Source organism: Artemia franciscana, unplaced genomic scaffold, assembly GCF_032884065.1.
Source record: "Artemia franciscana unplaced genomic scaffold, ASM3288406v1 PGA_scaffold_131, whole genome shotgun sequence".
NCBI classification, from domain to species: domain Eukaryota; kingdom Metazoa; phylum Arthropoda; class Branchiopoda; order Anostraca; family Artemiidae; genus Artemia; species Artemia franciscana.
The window spans coordinates 786,626-809,643 of record NW_027062626.1 but is presented as its reverse complement, the minus strand read 5'-3'; the positions used below and the strand labels follow the sequence as shown (position 1 = coordinate 809,643).

Sequence of the window (23,018 nt, the reverse complement as noted above, 5' to 3'; positions counted from 1 at the left end):
ATAAGGTTATCTAAAATGTTAGCCAGTTTAAGAGTAGACTGAAGAACCACCTTCTGGGAAGAAAATAAGTAAATAATTTAAATGGGATGGCTTATTGATTTGTTTTTTTTTAAGTATGATTTTTTTTTTCTCTTCTTATTCTTTGTTTTCCTGTTGTTTTCTTTTTCGCACTTTTTCGTTTCTTTTTTTTTTTTTTTTTTTTTTTTTTTTTTTTTTTTTTTTTTTTTTTTTTTTTTTTTTTGTTAATGTTGTTGGTATTGGTGCTCATTAATGTTTATCAGCCACTACAAACAAGTCTTTGACTTTCTAAAGTGACCGATGTGGTTTTTTGTATATTGATGATATGTATAATAAAAACTAAATTTTTTTTAGTTTTCAATTCGTTTTTAGATCTTGATGGAAAGACTTTATCTTTAAAACCAACAAACTTGCTTTGTTGGTAACTCAAATATACTAATCAAATACATATACACGCTTCTAATGTCAAAGGTCCAATAATTTTTCTTCGCTTATATATGATTTAGATACGAAATAAAATAAAATTTGCAACCTGAACTAAAAAATTGCAAATTAAAGAATAAATAATTTAATTGATATCAATCATTAAGAATTAAAAACGTAAAATAAACCAAATACTAATAAAATACTTAAGATTATCGAACAGCATCCTCGTGACCAGAATCTTCGGAATTGTGCTTAGACGGCATCCATCTTTTTATAAAAAGCTCGCGGACTTGACAATCCCTCAGTTCGCTGAGACTGAGATTCCTATCCTCTTTTCTAACTATTTCACAAATAATTAATGCCTAAAGAAAAAGCACATTATAAAATAAGTTTAATTTCAAAATAAACAGAGATTATAAATAGCACAAAGAAATAAATGTTATTCATTATCTCTACCTTCAGAAGGGAAGTTCTACTTACACAGCCTCATACTGGCGTTGGGATTGTTCGTTTACGAGTTCACCTAAAGTCTTGTCTTAGTTGGCCCAATACGGTTTATAAGGACTCTATACCTTATGAAGTAAATTCTGGCATCACAGACGTGAAGCCGAAATATTCCGACTTCATTTAAATTAGTGAAAAAAGATGCGTTTTTTTTTTGCTAATGTCTTATATATATCCGTTCTTCTATATTTTTATTTCATTTTAAATACCTTACGAAGCTTGTGCACAAATTTCACAGAGCAGAAGACTATTAAAAGAGACTAAGCTTTCCTACCATGTGTTAGTCTCCTTGCTAATATATATAGGACGATTAGAAAAGACGACCCCTTCCTCTCTCTTCAACCGAGTAACTATTGTGAAATTGTAAACTGTTATTGATTCAATTGTAAGACGAACAATAAAAATACAATACTGGTCTTACTTCTTAGTGGTCATTAGCGCTATTGGCCTTGCCCACACCCCGAAAAGGAAGGGTACTTATTACTTTTATTTCCCCATTAGAGACAAGTCACTACAGAAATTAAAACATGACTTAGCCAGAGTCAGGACTCCAAATATTGTTCTTGAGTGCAATTGAGGAGCGACATCCCTCAATAAAATTACAGCCTAGTAAACGACACAGCATTGCACTGAATTTTTAACAATGGACGGTCTTCTGAGTTTTGCTGGGATTGTTTTTGATCGGCTTGTTTTGGAGGATTTATCAGCTTTGGTGTTTTTTTTTGGGGGGGGGGGGAATATTTAACATCCTCTTGCAGTGTTATTTTGTTAAAGATTGCCTCCTGATCGTAGTTAAACATTTTAAGGCATGAACATATGACGAGTTGGATATAATAAACCTAGTAAATACTTCTGCAGGACGTCAATCCTTGTTTAAACAGAGATCTGGGAACCATATGGCGACGAGTATAGGTCCAGGCTTGCAAACAAACGACCATCTCATTGGAAGTCCAATAGACTTCTTACGGTCCACTTGTAACCCAGACTAACTGTTTTCCGTCCATCTAAGTAAATTCAAGACAAGCGGGATTGATATTAGCGACTAGAGAACACAGGAGTGTTATTATTGATATTAAAGTGAAGATCACTATCTAGCAGTATCTAGAGCTAATTTAAAACCAAAATTTACGAATATTACCCGTTTATCAGATAGTCAGGACCCTCATCGACTTTAGGATGAGAATTTGAGAGGAATTTTTCAAGAACAGCTGGATATGGAATGGGAGAATTTAGAATAGGTAATCCATAAGATGGATGGAATGATTTTAAGAAAATAGTTTATAAAATGACAGATAATTTTCGATACAAAAAGTTAGGAAAGCAGCTACGAGAATTAACGTAAAGTCTCAAGTTTGGTACAAGACAGAAGGGTTTTGATAAAGCCTTTCTTACAGATAGACCTTATAAAAAAAGGGGGACATGGCAAAATTTGAATGCGAAAATCATGATAAAGCCTTAACGAAGTAAACTTCCTTTAAGAAATAGTTTTATCCCAGTTGTTTTTACTTCCTCCAGTAGTCTTAGTCAAACGATTCATGGCCACGAGGTTAGAACGATACGTGTCTACAAAATATAAACTTTAACATTTTTGATAATAACGAACATATCTAAAGAATCTCGTTTGAAGTCATATGACTTCAAATTATCCATAAAAAGTTACGGACCTGAGGGAATTTGCGTAATTTTTAAAAAAAAGGGGGAGGGATGCGATATTACCTTAATTCCTTAATTACCTTAATTCGCACTTCAGAACGATAAGGTCCAATGGATCTGTGTTGCTCTGTGAGTGATGATGACTGACATCTGTTACTGATCTGGATCTTGCCAGCAGTATTTCCAGTTCCAGCGTGACCACTCGCTATCCAGTGACTTCTTGAAAGTTATAGGTGAAGTTGCTGTCATTTCCAGTCGTTGACAATTGTTTCGGAGAAGAAGTTTTGAAGCATTCTTGTGTTCACGTGGCATTTAGGAAGTTTCTTAGAATGGCCTCTCGTATGGGATTGGTAGGACCTAAACAGGTTGAGGAGACTAGATGTGTCATTAGAGAGTTTATGGGTAAGCAGCATGTCACCTCGTCTGCGGCGGTACACCAGAGTGGTTAATTTGAGTTTTTTAGTCTTTCATCGTGGGGGAGGTCTTTCAGCATATTTATAACCTTGGTGGCACGCCTCTGCACGCCCTCAAGAAGCCTTATGTCGCCTTTATATTGGGGAGCGGCTATGCAGTTTCCGAAGTCAAGGTTCAGTCTTATGATGACCTTATAAAGTTTAAGAAAGACTTTGGGTGATCTGCTCGTAATAGATCTCTTAAGTGGGCCAAGTCCTGTGTTAGATTTAGAAACCACATTCCTTATGTGGGAGTGAAACTTGAGCTGAAGTCCCTTTCTTCATTGTGGGTTTGAAGATCAATCCTTGTTCGCTTGTCAGGATCCCACATTGAGTACTTCGCCTTTTCATTCTTTGGTCCAAAGTGCAAGACGCAGCATTTGCTGATGTTGAATGACAGTAGCCACTCTTCAGCCTACTCGGTGATCTGGTCGAGATCAGCTTGGAGGCTTGTGCTGTGTGCCGGACCGAAAAGCTTAGAATCATTAGCAAATAGTGTGATATTGTTGCTGACCCTGGTGCCTAAGTCATTGATGTAGATCAAAAAGAGGGTTGGGCCAAGGACTGTACCTTGTGGGACACCACTGATGATATCGCAAGGTTTGGAATATATCTTCTGATCACCTGATCCAAACAGTCTGACCCTTTGTTTGCGTTTGGTGAGAAAACACATGAGCCAACTGACCGTCATCTGGTTCAGGCCTGCAGAGAGAAGCTTTATACAGAGCCTTCTGTGGGGGACCTTGTCAAACGCTTTGGCTAGATCAAGGAGAATAAGATCAACAGGTATACCAGCGTCGAGGAGCTCGGTGATGATGTTACAAGTTTCAAGTAGATTGGTTTCCACCGACTTGTTTCGACGGAATCCATGTTGGTTATTAGAAAGTATCATGTGGGTCGTAAGATAGTCATGGATTGCATCATTCACGATTCTCTCAAGAAGCTTGGCAACAACGGACGTTAGGCTGATTCGTCTGTAGTTCTCTGCTCTGGATGTATCCCCTTTCTTGAAAATTGGGGCCACATGTGCCTCTTTCCAATCAGATGGACTAGTGCCGAAGTCAAGCGAAGACTGGAAGATGTTTGTAAGGGGTGCAGTGATGATGCTTGTGACTTCTTTCAGTAACCTCGGATGGATGTTGTCTGGTCCAGCAGATTTGTTGGCATCAAGGTTTGAAAGTCGCTTTAGTACGGCAGCTTCGTCTACGATTATTTCGATCATTTGACTAGTGGTGTTGGATAAAGGCGCTGGTGGTAGTTGGCCATCTGATTCGGATGTAAAGACGGAGGCAAACTGTTGGTTGAGCAGCTCTGCGATTTATCTTAGATCGGTTGCTTCACTATTGTCTTCCCTCACCAGACGTTTGATGTTGCGGCGGTTATGATCTTTGCTTGAGACATAGTTCCAGAATTTCTTGGGGTTATTTTTGCAGTCGTCTGCAAGTTTGGACTTAAGAGTCCAGGTGCAATTGCTTAGTCAGTTGGCGCAGTTTGTTACGTGCAGTGGCAGACTTAGCATAGTTAGCTTTGTCCCCCTTCTTTTTGTACTTCTTCCAGCAGCGGGATTTTCGGTTCCTCTCTTTCCTGATTTCCCTGGTAATTTATGGTAGGGTTGAAGTTTGGGGACCATCTTAACCGATGTGTGCTGTTTCTCCGCATCGAGAAGAAGGGTTTTGAAGATGTTCCATTTGTCTTCTATATGTCCTTCGAGGATATTGTCCCAATTAAAATTACATAAATCAGCTCTAATGGATCTGTAGTCAACAAATATTTTCGTAACGAGTCTTTTGGTTATTCTCTTGATCGATGTCTGGATGTCTAGCAGTAGGTGGTCGCTCTTTCCAACTGGTGGCATATAGTTGATTTTCAGGAATAGTTCTGGGTTGTTCACGAAAGCTAAGTGAGGAGTGATGGTTTCTGGTGCAAACGATACCGCGTTGGCTGGTCTACAACTTGGGTGAGGGAGAGATCGTGGATGCATTGGATGAATGGGGATAACCCATCTTGCGGGCAATTCGATGGTGACATTGTATACGGGAATCCATCACTCCCGGCTATATCAGGGAAGTTAAAGTCTTCAGCAATGAGAAGGTTTCCTCTGAAGTTGGTGGTCACTTTTTTGAAGACACAGGCAAGTGCCCGCTCGGATTCCAACATTGAAGGTGATGAAGGGCTTCTGTAGATGCATCCCACCCTGATTAGAACATTGTGCGAGTTCTCAGCTTCACAAAGATCGAACCATACTGTTTCGAGGTTTTTCAATTGAAGTGATAATTGCATAGGCTTGATAAAATATGAAGCTTTAACAATGGCTATAATACCTCTATGGCAGTCAGGGCTTGAAAGATTGGATATTATCTGGTATCCTGGGATTTTAACATGTTGGTCAGTTAGTTGGTTCCGGCTATTTTTTGGACACACTTCGGTAAGGAGGATCAAATCGTAATCTTTATTATAAATTGCTGACCTTAGTTCGTTGGTTTTGTTCGGTAGCTGGTCTATATTGGTGATGGCTACGCTGAGATCGATGGATATCCGCACTTCTTCTTCGCCATCCGCTTTCGAGTCACTTTCGCTTTTATCAATAGAAACTAAGCTCATCTCTTTTTCTTCTTCCTGGGAAGCGTCTGCAGTATCAAACGAGTCTGACGATTTATCACTAATAATGTCACTAAGGTGATATTGATACAATTTTTTAATGCTGACGTTTTTGACAAGTTAAACAAACAAATAAGTAAGTGAAGAGCGACATCATAACTCAAAACAAACAGGAATTATCCTGTAAATGAGGAGGGTTATCGCACCTTCAATCCGCCACTCTTTACGCTGAAATTTGACTTTTTTGCACCAATTAATCAAGGACGAATGCTCTAAATAGAAGAACAATGTGATAGGAGGCTCATTAATTTTTTTTTTTTTTACAATACCTAGAGAATGGAATGATTTAATTATTTGTGTTTAATTTACATTATTCCCTGTAACAAGATGCGTCGTCTGAGGTTATAATTGTAAAACTTGTATTTTATTTTTAGTATTATGTTTTGTTACTTACAAAAGGCACGTAAATATAGCAATTTACTTTCGGGTGAGCCCTTAAACATCTCTCTATGAAGTTTTAGCGACCCACTAGCGGCGGCGAAAACAGAAGCAGAATAAAAACAAGGATACACATGGGAAAAAATGATTTTCCTTGTTGCTCAAGTTAGGGGACTGTAATTCTTCCAACTGAGGTTTTCAGCTACGGTGATTCCAACGGTGCAGTTTTCATTTCTAACTAACACGATTTTGTGGGGTTTCAGGCTATTTTTGAAATTTCCACGAATTCGTTTTCACACCGAAATGTTACCATTAAGATTAATCGAAACAAGAGTTGCTAGGATTCATTATTGGTAAGGTTTTCATTTTATTTTTTGTTTAATTCCTAAAAAATATCTGCATTAAAGATTTTTTAGTGTCTGAGATACATAAAACAAAGATAATATCTACAATCGTATTTTTAGTTGCGTTCTCTGTACATCTGAACTGTTCTTCTTTTCATTTTTAGGGGGTTTCTTGTCAATGCGTCTGAACAAACCAGAACGTTCTCTAAGAAAACAGATATCAAAGCACCACGGAGAATACCTTTAAAAGTTACCTTAGCAATTGTTTCTGAAACACGAACATGAGCAGAGAGTTCAATCCAAGATAGTCCTTGATCATCAGCATCTTTCACAAGAATAATATAGGTACTGTGATAGTGCGGGGGTCCGTCTTTATATAAAGCTAAAACAAGCAACAAATTATCAACTTAGGAAGGAGGGTTATGTAGACTAACTAAAATATATATTATTTGTCACCCCTAATAAAACTATTTATCCAAAGAGCCTACCCTTTCAAAGGTTTTATAAGTATAGTTTAAAAAATTTATACTTGGTATTTCTGACCCCCCCCCCCCGGGAAACATTCAAAGGTTGAATTTCATTCTTGAATCACTGTTAAACTGAGCCAAAATTAAAGATCAATGTAAAGAGCAGGAGGTTGAGATGGCGACAGTCCGTTTTATAGTTAAGACGACCATGAATACCTGACACTAAATGATAAAAGTTGAAATAAAAAGCAAGCAGGTTTTTTTTCCAAATGGAAGCAGAAAAAAAGTAAACGAACAGAAATTATCTTATATATACTAAGGGCTACCACTCTCTCAACTTCCAACCTTTACGCCAATTTCTTTTTCTCAATGCTTCAAGAATCAATCCTTTTTTTTGTTTCTTAGGGTCATGAGAATTATGAACTTCGGGTCAAAATAAACTTGTACAAAAAATTGCCCAGAGCAGATTCTACAGTGTCTTATTTAATGTGTAAGACAAATAGAAGAACCGCGTCTACCCCTCCTTCCCAGCCAATAGCCAGTCTAGCAGTTCTGAGGTTAAAGTTGTTTTTTTTTTTTTGTTTTTTTTTTATCAGAGTACTTCGAGGGTGAAAGGACTTAATAAAGTGAATTTGCTTCAAAAAAATTCACAAATTCATGTGAGTTTGAATTTGTTTCGGATCAACTGTTTTAAAAAAATAATCAATAAATAAATAAAAATAAATAAAAATTACGAGCTGGATATATTTCTGGCATTCAAAAATGCTTTCAGGAAAATACTACCCAGACTCAAAGAGCAGGGACTGGAGGGGGTAAATATCTCACATTATATATAGAATAGTCTGTGTTCATTCGTTCATTCATTTTAAGTTTTAACATCGCTTTTTTACTTTTATTTGACAAAATCTCTTTTTCAATACATATGCATTTTAAGTTCCATTGTTTAGAGATAAGATATTTATATCAGCTCCCATAAAATTAAGCGTTGTCCAAAGCCAAATCCCTACTCTCTAAGCTAATGCTTGGCTTCTGTGTTTCAATTCTTCAGGAGTGAAGGTTTTGACGTAGTAGAATGTGATTAAATGAAAAAAAAAAAGTTTTTTTAACTAAAAGTAAGGAGCGAAATTGAAACTTAAAACGAACAGAAATTACTCCGTATATGAAAGGGACTGTTCCCTTCTCAACGCCCTGCTCTTTACGCTAAAGTTTGACTCATTCTCTCAACTCTACTTTTTAAAACAATAAAAAACTTTAGCGTAAAGAGCGGGGCGTTGAGGAGGGAACAGCCCCTTTCATATACGAAGTAATTTCTGTTCGTTTTAAGTTTTAATTTCGCTCCAGAACAAAAGCGTTCGTTTATCGGGATTTCCTGTTACTAACACAATTTTGGTACAAGTGTTCTGTAATGTATTCAGTAAATAAAACAATTTCACTTCAAATTTATGGTGAATTTTTCACATTAAAAAATGCTTCATGAAAGCACTGGACAAATTTTAGCGTAAAGAGAGGGGGTTCAGGCCTGATTTGGCAGCATCTCCCTCCGACCTACTTAATGCACAGGATTAATTTTTGAATTTGCTTTATAGTTTTATTTTAAGCACTAATTCTTTAAATTTTGAAAAACGACTTGCTTGAAGATTAAAATGTGAGCAAAAATTCTGAACTACAATTAACCATTAAATATTATAAAGAAGAAGAAGACCAAGAGAGAAGAGTACATCGTTTCCAGAACTAATCTCCTTATGACCTACCAATCATTTACTAATTGTATAATAATTTGGTCTCAATCTATAAATGCAGAACTTTCAAACCAGTGAGACTCACAGGTGATGAACATGCGTCCACTGCCCAAGCTTGAAGCAGAACCCTAAGAATTCTGTAACACCCTAAATCACATAATTGACAACCTACATCATCTTTGGTAAAGCAACATGTAAAGCGTCTTTTACGGGGTAGTTACATAATATCTTGAAACACTTCTTATGATTAAATAGTAAAAAAAAAAAACTCTTTCCATGAAAAGTGGGCTAAGGGGGAAAATATAACAGGATTATAATGAAGAAATTCAACTTTAAAAATAAAGATTCTTTTCTAGTCATCAATGAATTCAAGCTTAAAAAAAAAAGCTACAAAAAATGTGGCGTTGCCACCTTTAAGACCGCCAGAATGCTACACAGTCATTTGTGTTTCACTGAAACTAAATAGGTTGCTTAAATTAAAAGTTTCATTTAACTCATTGATCTCATGCATTAGGAAAATTGAAGGGAGAGATAACTGATGGAAATTGATTATATATTATGACTTATAAGTTATTACTAGAATGATATTTACAATGATCCTGATGTAAAAACAAAAATGAATTCCTGGATATTTGGGCAGCAGTTTGGGTGACATATTTCGAAAATTTGTAAAGCCCCCAAAACGTTTTCAAACTTTGCCCAACGGATCTGTTAAGCCCAAAAAATATCTTCAACCCCCCCCCACTTACAAACTCCAGGGTCCGCCACTCTAAATGACATGACATATTAACATTTTTTTTTAATGCAAATTCCCACAAAGCTTTTGAAAATGTTGGCAGCCTGAACACAAATCATTCTACAACAGCAACATAGCTGAACTATTACTGTCAAAAAATGTGAATTAGCTTCACGTCATGAGATTAAGATAATCAGGGTAAGGGATCTTCTCCCATAATTTTGTGCACGGCCGAGATGCTTTAAATACAATTATAATTATTACTGTATAGAATGTGTAGTGTGAGTTCCACTATTCAATATCTCGAAAATCATATACTGAACAAGCAAAATTTGGGAAAGGGGACCGGACAAGGAGAAAGCACTGAAAGTTTCATTTTCAGAGGGATATATATATCGTCATCTATACCGGATCCATACCGGCTACACTGTCATTTGCACTTTAATGAAACTAAATCGGTTGCTTAAACTGAAAGTTTCACTTAATTCATTGATTGATACAAATATGATACAAAACTCGTCAGGGCCAAACCTGCCATTTTGAGAGGGATCGGGGCAGCTTAAAACTTGACAGCATTTTCAAATGACAAATAATGCCAATATTTCTTTTATAAAATGTTTATACAAAATTTCTTTATAAAATGTCAAATTTGGAATCTACAAGGTATGTTTTGTCTCCTTTAGGGGGAGGGGGTAGATCCACCCCATCGAAAGTAATAAAATTCGAACTTAGGGTAAACACACGGGAATAATTAAAGACAAGTTAAAAAAAGAAGTATTTGAAGAGAAAAGGCCAATTAAAAGCAAAAAAAGCCAATTAATTCATCATATTCATAGTAAAAAAAAAAATCCAAAACAAAGATGCAGGTAGTCAAAACTCTGTCAAATTCCTCAGCATGAAGGACTACACATCCACCATCGTCAATCCCTGGTTTGGCTTCTAAAACGTATTTTTAATAAATTTTCAATCTGATTTTCTGTAATTTTGAACAACATAATTAGCAGTTGAAAATTGTAATGGGTCTTGCAGTTTTGTATTTGTTAGAAAGAAGGGGGAGGGGGTAGGGATGAACTAATAACCCTACTAACTAAGCCTTATAATACAAATCCCCTATAGTACATTTTTTTTTACAATAAATTTTACAAATTAAGCCTCATAGTACAAATTTGTACATGGCATGAAGAGTAGCCACTATTCACAGAGAGTTCAGTGGATGGAAAATTTAAGTGCTCTATCATTAACCCTGCATTACATTTAAAAACTGATGTTTGGATTAATCATAATCTGATGTCAATAACATAGCCTAGAATATACAACATACCAAAATCTCCTCCAAAGATGAGGCCAGACTTGACAACCCATCCTTTGCTTCTGTAATAATGGTAAGCAACATAACGTAAAGGAAATCTGGGATCCTGTTCACTAAACAAATCCCACAAACATTTAATGCTCAGGTTTTCATTGTGATCATAAACATCTAGACAATTGAACGAGTATTTTAAGAAAAATGCTTCTTCAGGCATCAATTCTAAAGTTTCTGTCACTTTTGGGGCATTGTCATCAAAAAAAGTTTCACCTTGGTCAAAATCAACATGCTGGGTATCTTCATAACTATTACTAGATTCTTTAATCTTATCACTTGAAGTAACTAAAGCACTTAATATTGATGTATTTTTGCTTATAATTCTGTCTATATTCAAATCTCCATATGCTTCTCCTTCCTTTCCGTTGTCAGGTATAGGATTATATGGATTAAGGTCAGTGACTTCTTTGAATTCATACCTAGAAGAGGTATAAGCTTCTTTTGTTTTATCATATGATGGTTCTCCACGTGATAATGTCCCTTTACCAAAATATCCCTACGACAAAATGTAAGATTAACAACAAAGGAAAAAAGCTGAAAATGAATGTAACTTCCAAAGAAGAAACATATTAATGCTTTCAGTCACGAGTTTGTATTCGAATAACAAGTTTTTATTCGAAATATCAAACTTCTTTTATATATATACAATCTTCTCTTTATTTGAAAGATTTAATACAGACAATAGCCTCATCCTCAATTACTACTTACTCAATCAAGTCCCATCCATGCTCAAGGGAAACATTGGGGTTGCTCAGGGTATGAACCCGGAATAAATATGACTATCTAGTGCTCTTCAGGATAGTTTCACAATCCAATAGAGTATTAATGTTAGAACACAATATCATTAATGAAAAAAAAAAACGAGTCAAATATTTCTTTTTCCCAGGATTAGTCTGTTTGACATACTTTTTCAATCTTGTTTTTTTTATTTTAAAATAAAAAATCCAACCGAATATGGCAATGAACGCTTGATCAACCACTGTTTAGTAAAGCAACATAAGGCTTGAACGAAAATCCAGTTGATATAACAGCAAAGCTATGTCATAACTCTCCTGCTAAAACATATGTAACTACAAATCCTACCGTTCATGGCAATTAATGGTTGATCAACCTTTGTCCATAGTAAGGGAGACTTAAAAACAATATAAGACTTGAAGGAAAATTCAATGAATATTTTAGCAAAGAATATAATAATTCTTCATCTAGATGATATTTAAGTTCAAATCCAACAGTTCATGGCAATGAATGACTGATCAACCATTGTCCATAGTAAGGGAGACTTTAAAGCAATATAAGACTTGAAGAGAAATTCAATTGAAATAAGAACAAAGCTATGTAATGATTCTCTTGCTAGATGATATATAACTACACATCTGACCATTCATGGCAATAAATAGTTGATCGACCTTTGTCCATAGTAAGGGTGACTTAAAGGCAATACATAATACGTCATTTCAAACCACAAATTCAGTAGCATAGCCTATTAAATTTTACGCTATTTTTTCGAATCTCAAAAAAATGTAACTTTCCTAAAGAAGGAACAGCATGGAGGAATTTTACATTGTGTTTGTTCTCTGTTGTTAATTTTTTTTTTCATGGAAAGACAGGGAGGTTCACTGAAAGGTAGATTTAATTTAAAGTTAATTTTTATGTTTATTTCCTAAGTTATATTCTTTATTCAAAATGCAAAAAGTCAAAGATTTCATTTATCTTATTTTTAATCCCTTTTCTGGTCTAATTACTGGGCAAACAGCATTACTCATATTGGGTTATAATTGGTCGATTATGGTTATTTACAGATGGATGAAAATGAAAATTACACTTTCAGCTAATTCAACTAAGTAGCCTAATCTGACTTTCAAATTTCTAAACATAAAAAAAAAGAAAAAAATAATGAAATTGAACAGAAAAATATCTGAATCAATATGGACAAACTTAATAAGTATCATTTAGAACAAGATAGGTCTAGCGATAGGTCATGTGATAGCATCCAATTAGTTAGGGAGAGGATAGGAAGGGAGAGTTAAAAAGGCACAACATATGAAATATATGTAAAAAATTTTTTTAGGAAATTAGCAAGCAAAAAAATTAATGAAAATTAATTATCAATTCAATCAAGAAATCTAAACTTGAGGAATATTTGCATTAATTTGTATCACCAAATTGAAAACTAAGAAATTCCAATGGTGAGTTGTCAGTATTCAATTTTACAGGGCACCCACTAAGGAAAGGGTCTCTAAATTCTCAACATACTCATACTGACAAATAGGAATTTCTATGGTTACTGTGTTTATATTATTTTAACCTGAAGGCACAAGAAACCCCCTGCTATGCTATTGTTACTCCACAAAGTGAAACTGATATTGTTAATTTATAGTATGTTGGGTATGGATGAGAAAAAAGAAAGCGGTATCAAGTTTTTGGTTTCTACAATTCTATATAGCATTCATGTTTATGCTTAAAACAAATGGATTGACATTTTATCGTGTTTAATTACTTTATAAAATAGAGTATCTATGTTATCCTGATCTTCAATAATGACTCTTCCTCCATGGTACACTGCAGATAGCTTGACAAAACAATATTTAGCTCCAGTTTGAGTTTCTTCAAGAATTGGTAGTTGTGGATGTAGTTTTGTCCATTTATTGCTAGCCTTTTCTTTTGGAGGTGGGAGAATATCAGACATTTCAAGTTCCGTGATTGATACTGTAATACAAACACAAAACTTAATAGCATTTCAAACCAAAGACACAATATGAATACATTTTACAAAAAATTAAAAGGATTAGATTAGGCAAAAAAACGTAGATTTTTGGTGGGAAATTGATAGGCTATCAAAATGGTAAGAAAGTAAAAATTTTTGATTCAAAATATACAGCCCTCTGAAATCTTCTCCTAATGTTAAGCCACATTCGAACTGAACAATGACACTAAAGAGCACAATTAAACAGGAAATAGAAACTTTAAAAAGTAGAGTCTACTTTTATACTTTTTTGAAAATATAGAAAAAGAAGAAATTTGAAATTTAGAGAGTATTTCAAAATCTGCCAACCTCTAAATCTTTTCCTATGCAAAGTAGCATTTGAATAGATTAATGAGGAAAGGGAGATTCCATTAAGAAAGAAATAGAAATTTAAAATGTAGGAATTACTTTTCTACTTTTATAAAGTCCTCAAATTACAGAAATTTAAACTTTGAACTTTCAAACTGTGTAAACCTCTAAAATTTTCTATTAAACCGATCAATGATAGAATAAAGATCATTAAAGAAGAAACCAGAAATTTCAAAAAGTTGAGATTTATAAAGTATAAAAAAAATGTAAATGCAAAATTTAAAATGTATTTTAAACTCTGCAGGACTCCAAACCCTCTCCTATTGCGAAGAACATTCAATCTGATTAACAATATAAAGGAGTTGACAAAAAAAAAAAAAAAAAAAACTATACTATCCTGCTAAATGTAAGAAATATGTTCAATTTATTTTTATTTTTCTACATCTTCAATCATATAAATAATTAGGAGCTAAATAACTTCAATAAAATTGAAAATTTAAAACGAAAGAGAAAAAAATTACAGACAGGTAGAATCTTTAGTCAAAGGCTTTCACGTGCTTCTAGAATGGACAATATTGGAATAACTGGTTCAAATTTTTCACCCTACACAGCTAGCACCAATTCCAGGAGCGAAATGTTCTTAGAGTCACACAAGCTAACAATCTCATGAAATTTCCCAATTATTTCTCAAAACTGCCCTTCTCAACATGTGGGACCTCCATGTTGTTCCTTGACCATGTTGTTCCATTCTTGCCATGTATTATTTTTTTCCATTAGACAAATTTATTTGTTGCATTTTCGAAGTAAAATTCAAAAATTTTGGCTATTACAGCTAAATATACATTTTCTTTAACTTTCAGACTCCTCTCTATCCTCAGTAAAACATTTTACTGTGCTTTAAACTCTTGAAATCTTAAAACTCAAAATTAAAATGAGCTTTAAAACAAGACAAGCCTTCTAAGCCATTTAGCTCACTTATGTTCTTCTTAAGTCAAGTTACTTTGAGGGGGATGAGCCTACACACAGAGTTAAACTGTACATTCAATTTGCCAGAAGCTTTGCTTAGTTGGTATAACTTTTACATAAGAGATGGAAAGTTGCACACATTGTCCCCATCACCAAGGCTGAAACTGACCTCACTACTTGTATTTACTAATCAATATTTTTTCAGATTAACCTATCAGTAGGCTATGTTAACCACCTAAGTAAAAGATTTTGAAAACAACGAGAACAAACCATTTTGTACTTTCTTAGAATAAGGTGTTTGTTTAATTTACAAGAAACCAATAGATGCTAGACTGTCTGATTGAGCAGTATCGAGAACACATAGAAGCTCTTTACAAGGGCTGTGATGTTTAGCCTCTTTTATTTAATATTGCAAAGCATTGTGACTCTTTTTGGTCCATGGATCCTTTGTGAAAGCTGAAGAATCATAGCTACCTTAAAGTCCTCTTGCCCTCACAAATAATCTATGAAAATTTTAAACCTTATTTCCAAGTTTATTTTCTTTAATTTCTTACCTAATTATTATATGTTTGCAAATTATTTGCTAACCGCTGTGCGAAAAGTGGGGTAGCAAAGTAGCAACGCTACCTGACAGTTTTTAAATTTGACGGCAGATTTTGTCTGAAAAGACTATTTTTTCATATAAAAATAATTTTGTCTCAAATAAAAGTTGTCAAAACATAAGTTGTGCTCCACCATGCAAAAAGTGGGGTAGCATAGTAGCAATGCTACTTGGCGGTTTTTATGGCCTAGTAAAATTTATTGGTAGATTTTGTTTAAAAATACCAGTGCTTCCACTTTCCCCAAATATTTGGGGGTTTCTCCAAAATCTGTCTCCTTGAAAACAAAATCAGTTCCCCAAAAATCCTTTTTTGTTCGTGGTTGCCACCCCTAGTGATTTATGACTTGTGACAATCAACCCCTAGTAACTATCATTAGCATTTACCTTGAAATAATTTTTTCACCACTTTCCACAGTTTTCGTCTCAATTATTTACAACAAATAAAAAACCAGACGTAGATCATTGAATTATTGATGAACAAATAAATTTTCAAAATGGGGATAAATCAATTTATATAGACAGTGAAAAAAAAAAACAGGCACAAAGTCTGGATATTTCCATCACATATACAGCAACCGTCATCAGTAGTGTTTATTTGTTAGTCAAAGAACCGCAGTGTGGTCTAAGAAAAGAATACCTAGTTTAAGGTATTACATCAAAAGTATGGTTTATATACATGGGGAAATGAGACCATTCAAGTGAACAACTATAAACTCAACATTTTGTTTCCAATTATGAAGATTTATTTGTTAGTCAAAGAACCGCAGTGTGGTCTAAGAAAAGAATACCTAGTTTAAGGTGTCACATCGAAAATATGAATTACTGACCTTTCTTTCTAGGGTAGCAAAAGCACAATGTTTATAAGACTATACATTCTATCAAAGATTTTCTTGTGACTTGTGGTAAAGATTTTTATTTGAACATGTTTACATTCAGTGTAATTCTGAGCATCAATGCAAAGAGGGTTATTTTAGACAGCTCGACCATGAGTTTAAGTTTTGTTTTCTTTTGGTATTCCATTTAATTTTCTAAGGTATGAAAATATAAGAGAGTTAGATTTAAAAATTATTTTAACATGAAAAAGGGAAAGTATGGTACCTTGGTAGAGAGGGGGGGGGGATTTCGTCGTAGATTAGATGAACATACCATTCGAGACCTTTTTCATGCTCTTTCAAAATATAACTGATGTTTTACTCAGTAATTAAATGGACCCTATAATACAATACCTTTTTCTCTCCTTTTCTGCGATTTAGTTTGAGTCTTATTTTCTTTTACTCTAGGGTTTGGGCATAACATATTAATGTTATAATAATTGAATATGTGACAGATTAAAGGGTTATTCTATATGTGATAGACTCAAGTTTATGCTGTGTAAAACTTGAGAGCAAACTGGTTTTGTCTGTCTGTATTAGGAAACAATTAGCTTATGCTCAGTGGAAAACAAATGGCAGGTAACAAAATGCACTGGAATTATATAATTTGGGTTATATATTTGCACATTAGGGTGTGGGGTTGAGGGTTAGGTTATTTTAGGTATGCCCCCCTCCCTCCCCTAATGTGCAAAAATATAGCCCAAGTTTTTAAAGTATTATGTTTTCATCATGTTTTGGTATTTCTCATTAGGATTGACCTAAGTTCATTTCTGGAATGTTGGCAGAGTAATACATAACCACCAATTAAAGGAATTGATCTTTTTGCAGGAATCTTCACTATTAAAAATTTGTTGAATTTTATTTCATTTGGTGTAAAAATTGAGTATTTTTCTTTTTTCCTTCAGAATTTTATTTTACATATAACCTTTTATCTTCAAATGTATTCCCCTCTTCCTCCTCCCGTCACCATTACTACTCTGTTACCCTCTATCCTGCAATATTTTTGGCAGGCGTCCATGATTGATTGAGTGGTTCAACTGCAATCTATGATCTTTTCATGGTCAAGGAAAGTTGTTAAGTGAATGAAATTTTACAGAATAGATATTCTGCTCAAACTAGGGCATTGGAATTTTTTTAAATGCATAGGCCAAACTCCAGTATGAAGGCTAATACTGAGATGAAAACAATATAATAAAAAATCGAGGTAGAATTGGATTTGCCATTCAAAACTTTTCTTAAATATAATTTTCTTACAATAAAAATTGCAGCCCCTCCCCTCTGCCCCTCTTAATGAGACAAAATTAATCTATAGATTATATCCAAATCCAGGAAATAGTTGATTAAAATGGGAGCAACCCCAAAAAATGATTCATAAAAAGTAGTATATTATAGCAAAGAGTAAAAATTTGGTTATTACTTCTAGATTGTTTTCTTGTAAAGTTTTAGATTATTTTCAGAGTTCTTTTTTTACAACTGGTTGGTCTTTATTTCTTACTCAGCTACCTATTATCTGTGTTGGAAGATCAAACAATTTGTGGTAATGAATTGTAGGTAACTCAACCCAACAGTAGCCAAATCTCTGAAGAAGAGCAAATACAAAACAAAAAAGAGCAGTTTTCGTTTTTGATATTCTTTTTATTACTAGGTGATGTATCTCTTCTCATGCTGCTGCTTTTTAAAACTTGTTCAAACTAGAAGTTCATTGAGTTTCAATGTTGCTATGTGAGAATTTACTTTTAAGTGGTTGTTATCCTTTGTCCTTATGGACAAGTTTTTACTTACTCCACTTTTCTTCCATTGAAAGTGAATATTTGCCCAAGTCTCACATAAATAGTTAAATTCTCTCAGAACTGTTGATTCATAGGTGAAGAATCTATTTCTGGTGATATTATAGATTAGGGCCTCTTCAGAGGAAAACATCTTAATCAAATTAAGTTAGTTGCATTAGGTTCCTGATTTTATGTCCTTTTTTAATATCATATTTGTGTTTCTTACAATGCACCCTCCCCCCCTGAGGGTCCTGTATATAGTCCTATTAATACATTTCTTTGTTGCTTTATCTAACAACGTATTATATCTCTAGTTAAGATTTAATAAAATCTAGTTTTGTATAATCTATCATTGAATTGGTCAAAATTCTCTTGCTAAGAATGCAATTAGTCTGAATATTTAAGCCATGTAAAATGCTGAATACTTTAAATGTGCTGATATTAAATAGTGGATCTTAGTCTTAGACACACATTTCAAGACTGAGCCTTATCTTAGAAATACTGTTTCATCTTAAACATAGGCTCTTAAGCTTTTGTCTTTAGAGAAACTTTTGTCTAAGCTTAAAGGTTGAAAAACAAAGTTCTCTAAGATTATTGTCAACCAATCTTAACTAGTACAGTCCTAATTGAATGTCAATTCTAACTATTTAAACATATTAAATTACATCAAGAACAAGAACCTATTGTCCATGTTTATGAAAGATATAACTTTATTTCCTGTGGTTTTTGTTGAATGAAAACAATCTGTAAGCTTTTGCTTATTTTTTTTTAGCTTTCTATTATTTTAAGTACTATAAACAGCAAAATAAGGTGGTGTTGGTTGAACCTCCTGTAGAAAATCTTGCTGGGGTATTTTGAGGTTAAGATCTGACATCCCAGTTTAACCTCAATTTAGCATTAACCCAGTCTTGATCAACTGCTTTCTTGAAGGCTTCTAGGGTTTGAAACAAGACAAGAGCAGTTTTATATTTCTTAAGGCTGGAATAGCCTTAGACAGGCTATTCCAGCTGAGAAGAAGTGTTGCTGCTCTCATCTAGTACAATGGGGGATGTAAAGCTTCCTGGTATGTCCTCTTGTGGTAGTTGAGAGGGATAGGGAGAATACATGACTAAATACTTCAGTTTCCAGCAGCTTAAGGTTGTAATTATGCCATCTCTTTTTCTATAGTATACTAAAGTATAGTATGATGTTTGAATGAGGTGAAATGTACCTTGTAGGTTTTGTCATGCAGTGTTGGGACAAGCTTTGTTGCTCTTCTTTGAACACTCTCCAGTACCTTCAAGTCCATCTTATAACTGAGTGAGTACAGACCATGGCTCTGAAAAGCTTCATTATCATACATGACTTCCTGGTGGTGAATGTTCATTTTATGAGGCAGAGTTTAGTTTGCTTATGTAATTTGAGCTTGTATGTGACAAAAAAACTTTAATTCATAGTCAGCAATAACCCCAGGTCCTTCTCACTAACTGCTGCAAGCTGGTTGTCTTCTAAACAATATTGATGTTTTGGATTGATTGGTTAATGCTAAGCTTACTGCACAGGACATGTATCCTTACCTACAGATGCTGGAAAGAACAAGACATTTTTTGAGAATGTATATCTTAAATTTTTGAGGAATTAAATTGCTTTAAATTAGTGCCATTGGAATAGGCCTATATTTCTTTAAAATAAAAATAACATGCTTGTAACCCCTTTACACCCATTTCTAGCAATTGTCACCTTTTGTGCAGTGAAGTAAGTTACCTTTGGGGCCCCTTTAAGGGCTCCAGATGGAATTTCCCCCAGAAGCCATTATTACATTTAGAAAGAGCATAAAAAAGGCATGGTAAAATTCAAGATCAACTACTTATTGCTATCTTTGAAAGTGGTTAGGTTGGGAAAATGAAACTTTCAGGGATGGATCTATAGGCTAAAGTATGTCTTTGGAACGTATTTTGATGCACATACCTCTATCCTTCTCTTTCTAGAGGGTACTGACATCTGATGACCTATAGAAATCTTTTTTTACAGAATTGAAACCTTATAAAATGGACATTCTGCTTAAATGAAGCACAAAAGAATATTTTCAGCTTTGCAACTTTGCTCAGTCCCAATTTATGATATTTCAAAGTTCTGTAAATATATTTCCTAATTAAAAAAAAAACATTTAGGCTATATGACTTAGATTATTTTTAAATAACAGGAATTGCATTTTCAAAATTAAAAGAAAGAAACTGGTAACTGGAAAGGTAAAATCCTAGTTTAGTGACTTCTTGCTATCTTGGAAAGGGGTTAGGTTAGGAAAATGAAACTTTTGGGGATGGGTCTACAGGCAAAAATATTTTGAAGTACCCATCTCCACTCCTTCTCCCTCTAGAGGGCCCTGAAATTTGCCTATATGACATTTGCCTACCTATTGAAATTTTGACAAAACATTTTACCTTAATTTTCAGTTACCAGTTGCTTTTTCTCTGCCTTTAGTTCTGAAAATGCAATTACTATTATTGAATAGAATTCTGAGCCATATCAATGGGTTTTTTTCAAAATTTAGGAAATGTATTTGCATACCTTTAAAACCTTATAAATTGGGATTGAGCAAAGTAGTGAAGCTGAAAACAATTTAGTTGTACTTCATTCAAGCAGAAGATCTATTTTGCAAGGTTTTACTTTTAGAAACACACATATTTTCAAAGGTCAGGACTCTAGAGGGAGAGGGAGTAGAGGTAGGTACTTCAAAATACCTTCCTGGTATTCAACTTCATTCAAGCAGAAGATCTATTTTGCAAGGTTTCACTTTTATAACACACATATCAAAGGTCAGGACCCTCTAGAGGGAAAGGGAGTGGATGTAGTTACTTCAAAATACCTTCCCAGGACATACTTTAGCCTTTAGACCCATCCCTGGAAGTTTCATTTTCCAAACCCAACCCCTTTCTGAGATAACACTCAAAAGTAGAATTTTACTACTTCATAGAATGTCACTAAACTAGAATTTTACCACTGAAAATTAAGATATAAGGCTGTAAACATTAGAAGAATTAGCCTGCAGCATTAAAATTTCTAAGACATAGGCCTAGAAATCAGACAATTTCTAAGCCAAAAAATGGAATTTCCAGGACATAGAAGTAGGCAATTTCTGCAACCTAGAAATTGGAAGGGAGTTGTCATAGTAGCTTGACAATGCCTTCCCAGAGTATGTTTTTGGCCCTGGATTCAATATGATGCTGAAAGTTTTATTTTCCTAACCTAACTTCTTCCCAAGATAGGAAAAAGTAGCAGTCAATGTTGGTATTACCTGAACAATTGTTTTTGGGTCATGAAACTATTGTTAATAGATGCATTTTGACTTTTTGAACATCTTTTCTCTCTTGCAAAACTACCACAAACCCACTGTTATGGAGTTATTATATATTGGCACATTAGGGGGGTGGGGTAAAGCACAGCATATATTGAATACAGCAATGGTTAGTTTACATATTTAACATATACTATGCTTTACCCCCACCCCCCTAATGTGCAAATATATAGCCCAATTTGTTTCTAAACTATTACAGATTTGTGGTTTCAAATGTCTGATCAACAAAAAAGGAAATGATTACAATTCTATATGTATAAATACAAGAATATTTGGGCTGGAATAACTCCATAATGGTGAATTTGCAGTAGTTTTCCAAGAGAGAAGATTTCAAAAAGTCAAAATGCATCTATTAACAATAGTTCCATGACCTTAAACAATTTTTCAGGTAATACCAACATTGACCAAAGCAGCTTGTCTAGAATTTGGTAAAATTCTAGTCAATTGACTTCTTGCTATCTCGGAAAGGGTTTAGGTTAGGAAAATGAAACTTTCAGGGATAAATCTACAGGCTAAAGTAAGTCCCGGTAAGGTATGTTAAAGTACCCACCTAAACTCCTTCTCTCTCTAGAGGCCCCTGAAATTTGCCTAAATGACAGGTCTATACCAATTGAAATTTTGACAAAACAACATTTTACCTTAATTTTCAGTTACCAGTTGCTTTTTCTCTGCCTTTAGTTCTCAGAATGCAATTCCTGTTATCTGAGTAGAATTTTGAGCCATATCAATGTTTTTATTTTCAAAATTTAGGAAATGTATTTGCATATCCTTAAAACCTTATAAAATGAAATTGAGCAAAGTTATGATGCTGAAAACAATTTTGTTGTGGTTCAATTAAGCAGAAGATCTATTTTGCAAGGTTTCATTTTTATAACACACATATTTTTAAAGGTCATCAAAGGTCAAGGCCCTCTAGAGGGAGAAGGAGTGGAGGTAGGCTAGTTACTTCAAAATACCTTCCCGGGATATACTTTAGTCTGTAGATTTATCCCTGAAAGTTTCATTTTCCTAACCTAAACCCTTTCTGAGATAGCAAGAAGTCAATTAACTAAATTTTATCCCAAAAATTGACTGATTTGGCCCTCTCCAAGTACTGGAGATGTAACCACATATTCTAGGCTATAGGCCTGCTTAAAAGAGCAGAAAGTCAGAAAATTAAATAGTTACAATTTTATTCTATTAAGATTTTTCCTTCAGAGTAGGCCCTAATCTACGGTATTAATCTAGTCCAACAATATTGGCTAGGCCTAGGCTATTTGAAAATAGCACTGAATGCAAAACATTTTTTACTTTCATTTCTATTCTAGCCTATAGATAACTTTAACTATAATATCTGTACAAACATACTAAATTGATAGAGAAAAGGGTTGCAGCTTTGCCAAACTTCTTATTTACTTTTTTGAACTCCAATGTCAATTTTTTCCGCATTTCTTTTTTCTGAATTCAGTTGCCAATTATATGATTACCGATTAGCTAAAACAACTCTTTGGCACTTTTCACTTTAGCGTTTGATTTTATCTTTTTAGCCAATGAGGGCTACCACTGCTAGTGATCTGTCTCTAATTATTTTTTTTTTTTTGCTATACCAACTGATTTGTTTTGGTTAGTAATTTTCAGTGATTTTTGAAGATGTTTATAGATTTTTAATTTTTACAAGTGACTTTTTAGAATCGCAAGAATACCACA

General features: G+C 34.2%; 1 protein-coding gene across 4 annotated transcripts; it reads right to left on the bottom strand.

Annotated features, from left to right (window-relative positions):
• Window positions 1-570: 570 nt before the first annotated feature.
• On the bottom strand, window positions 571-22,809 carry LOC136041286 (uncharacterized). 4 transcript variants are annotated; one of them, XM_065725896.1, is made up of 6 exons: window positions 22,680-22,789; window positions 19,209-19,563; window positions 13,236-13,444; window positions 10,697-11,234; window positions 6,688-6,815; window positions 571-806 (listed from the first exon to the last, which is right to left on the bottom strand). In XM_065725896.1, the coding sequence occupies exons 3-6, from the start codon at window positions 13,422-13,424 to the stop codon at window positions 654-656; spliced, it is 1,008 nt and encodes a 335-aa protein (XP_065581968.1). In that variant the 5' UTR covers window positions 13,425-13,444; window positions 19,209-19,563; window positions 22,680-22,789; the 3' UTR covers window positions 571-653. The 4 variants fall into 4 exon arrangements, with proteins under 4 accessions (XP_065581968.1, XP_065581970.1, XP_065581967.1 ...); XM_065725898.1 differs by having other exon boundaries at window positions 22,728-22,764; XM_065725895.1 differs by lacking the exon at window positions 19,209-19,563 and having other exon boundaries at window positions 22,680-22,809.
• Window positions 22,810-23,018: the final 209 nt, after the last annotated feature.

Bases quoted from the DNA above. Each gene is read 5' to 3' on its own strand.
- LOC136041286 (XM_065725895.1), bottom strand. From the start codon at position 13,424: ATGTCTGATATTCTCCCACCTCCAAAAGAAAAGGCTAGCAATAAATGG. The intron at 11,235-13,235 runs GTAATTAAACAC...ATTTTGTCGTAG, and splicing joins TAGATACTCTATTTTATAAA to GGATATTTTGGTAAAGGGAC. The intron at 807-6,687 runs GTAACTTTTAAA...CTTTTTCTTTAG, and splicing joins TTTCAGAAACAATTGCTAAG to GCATTAATTATTTGTGAAAT.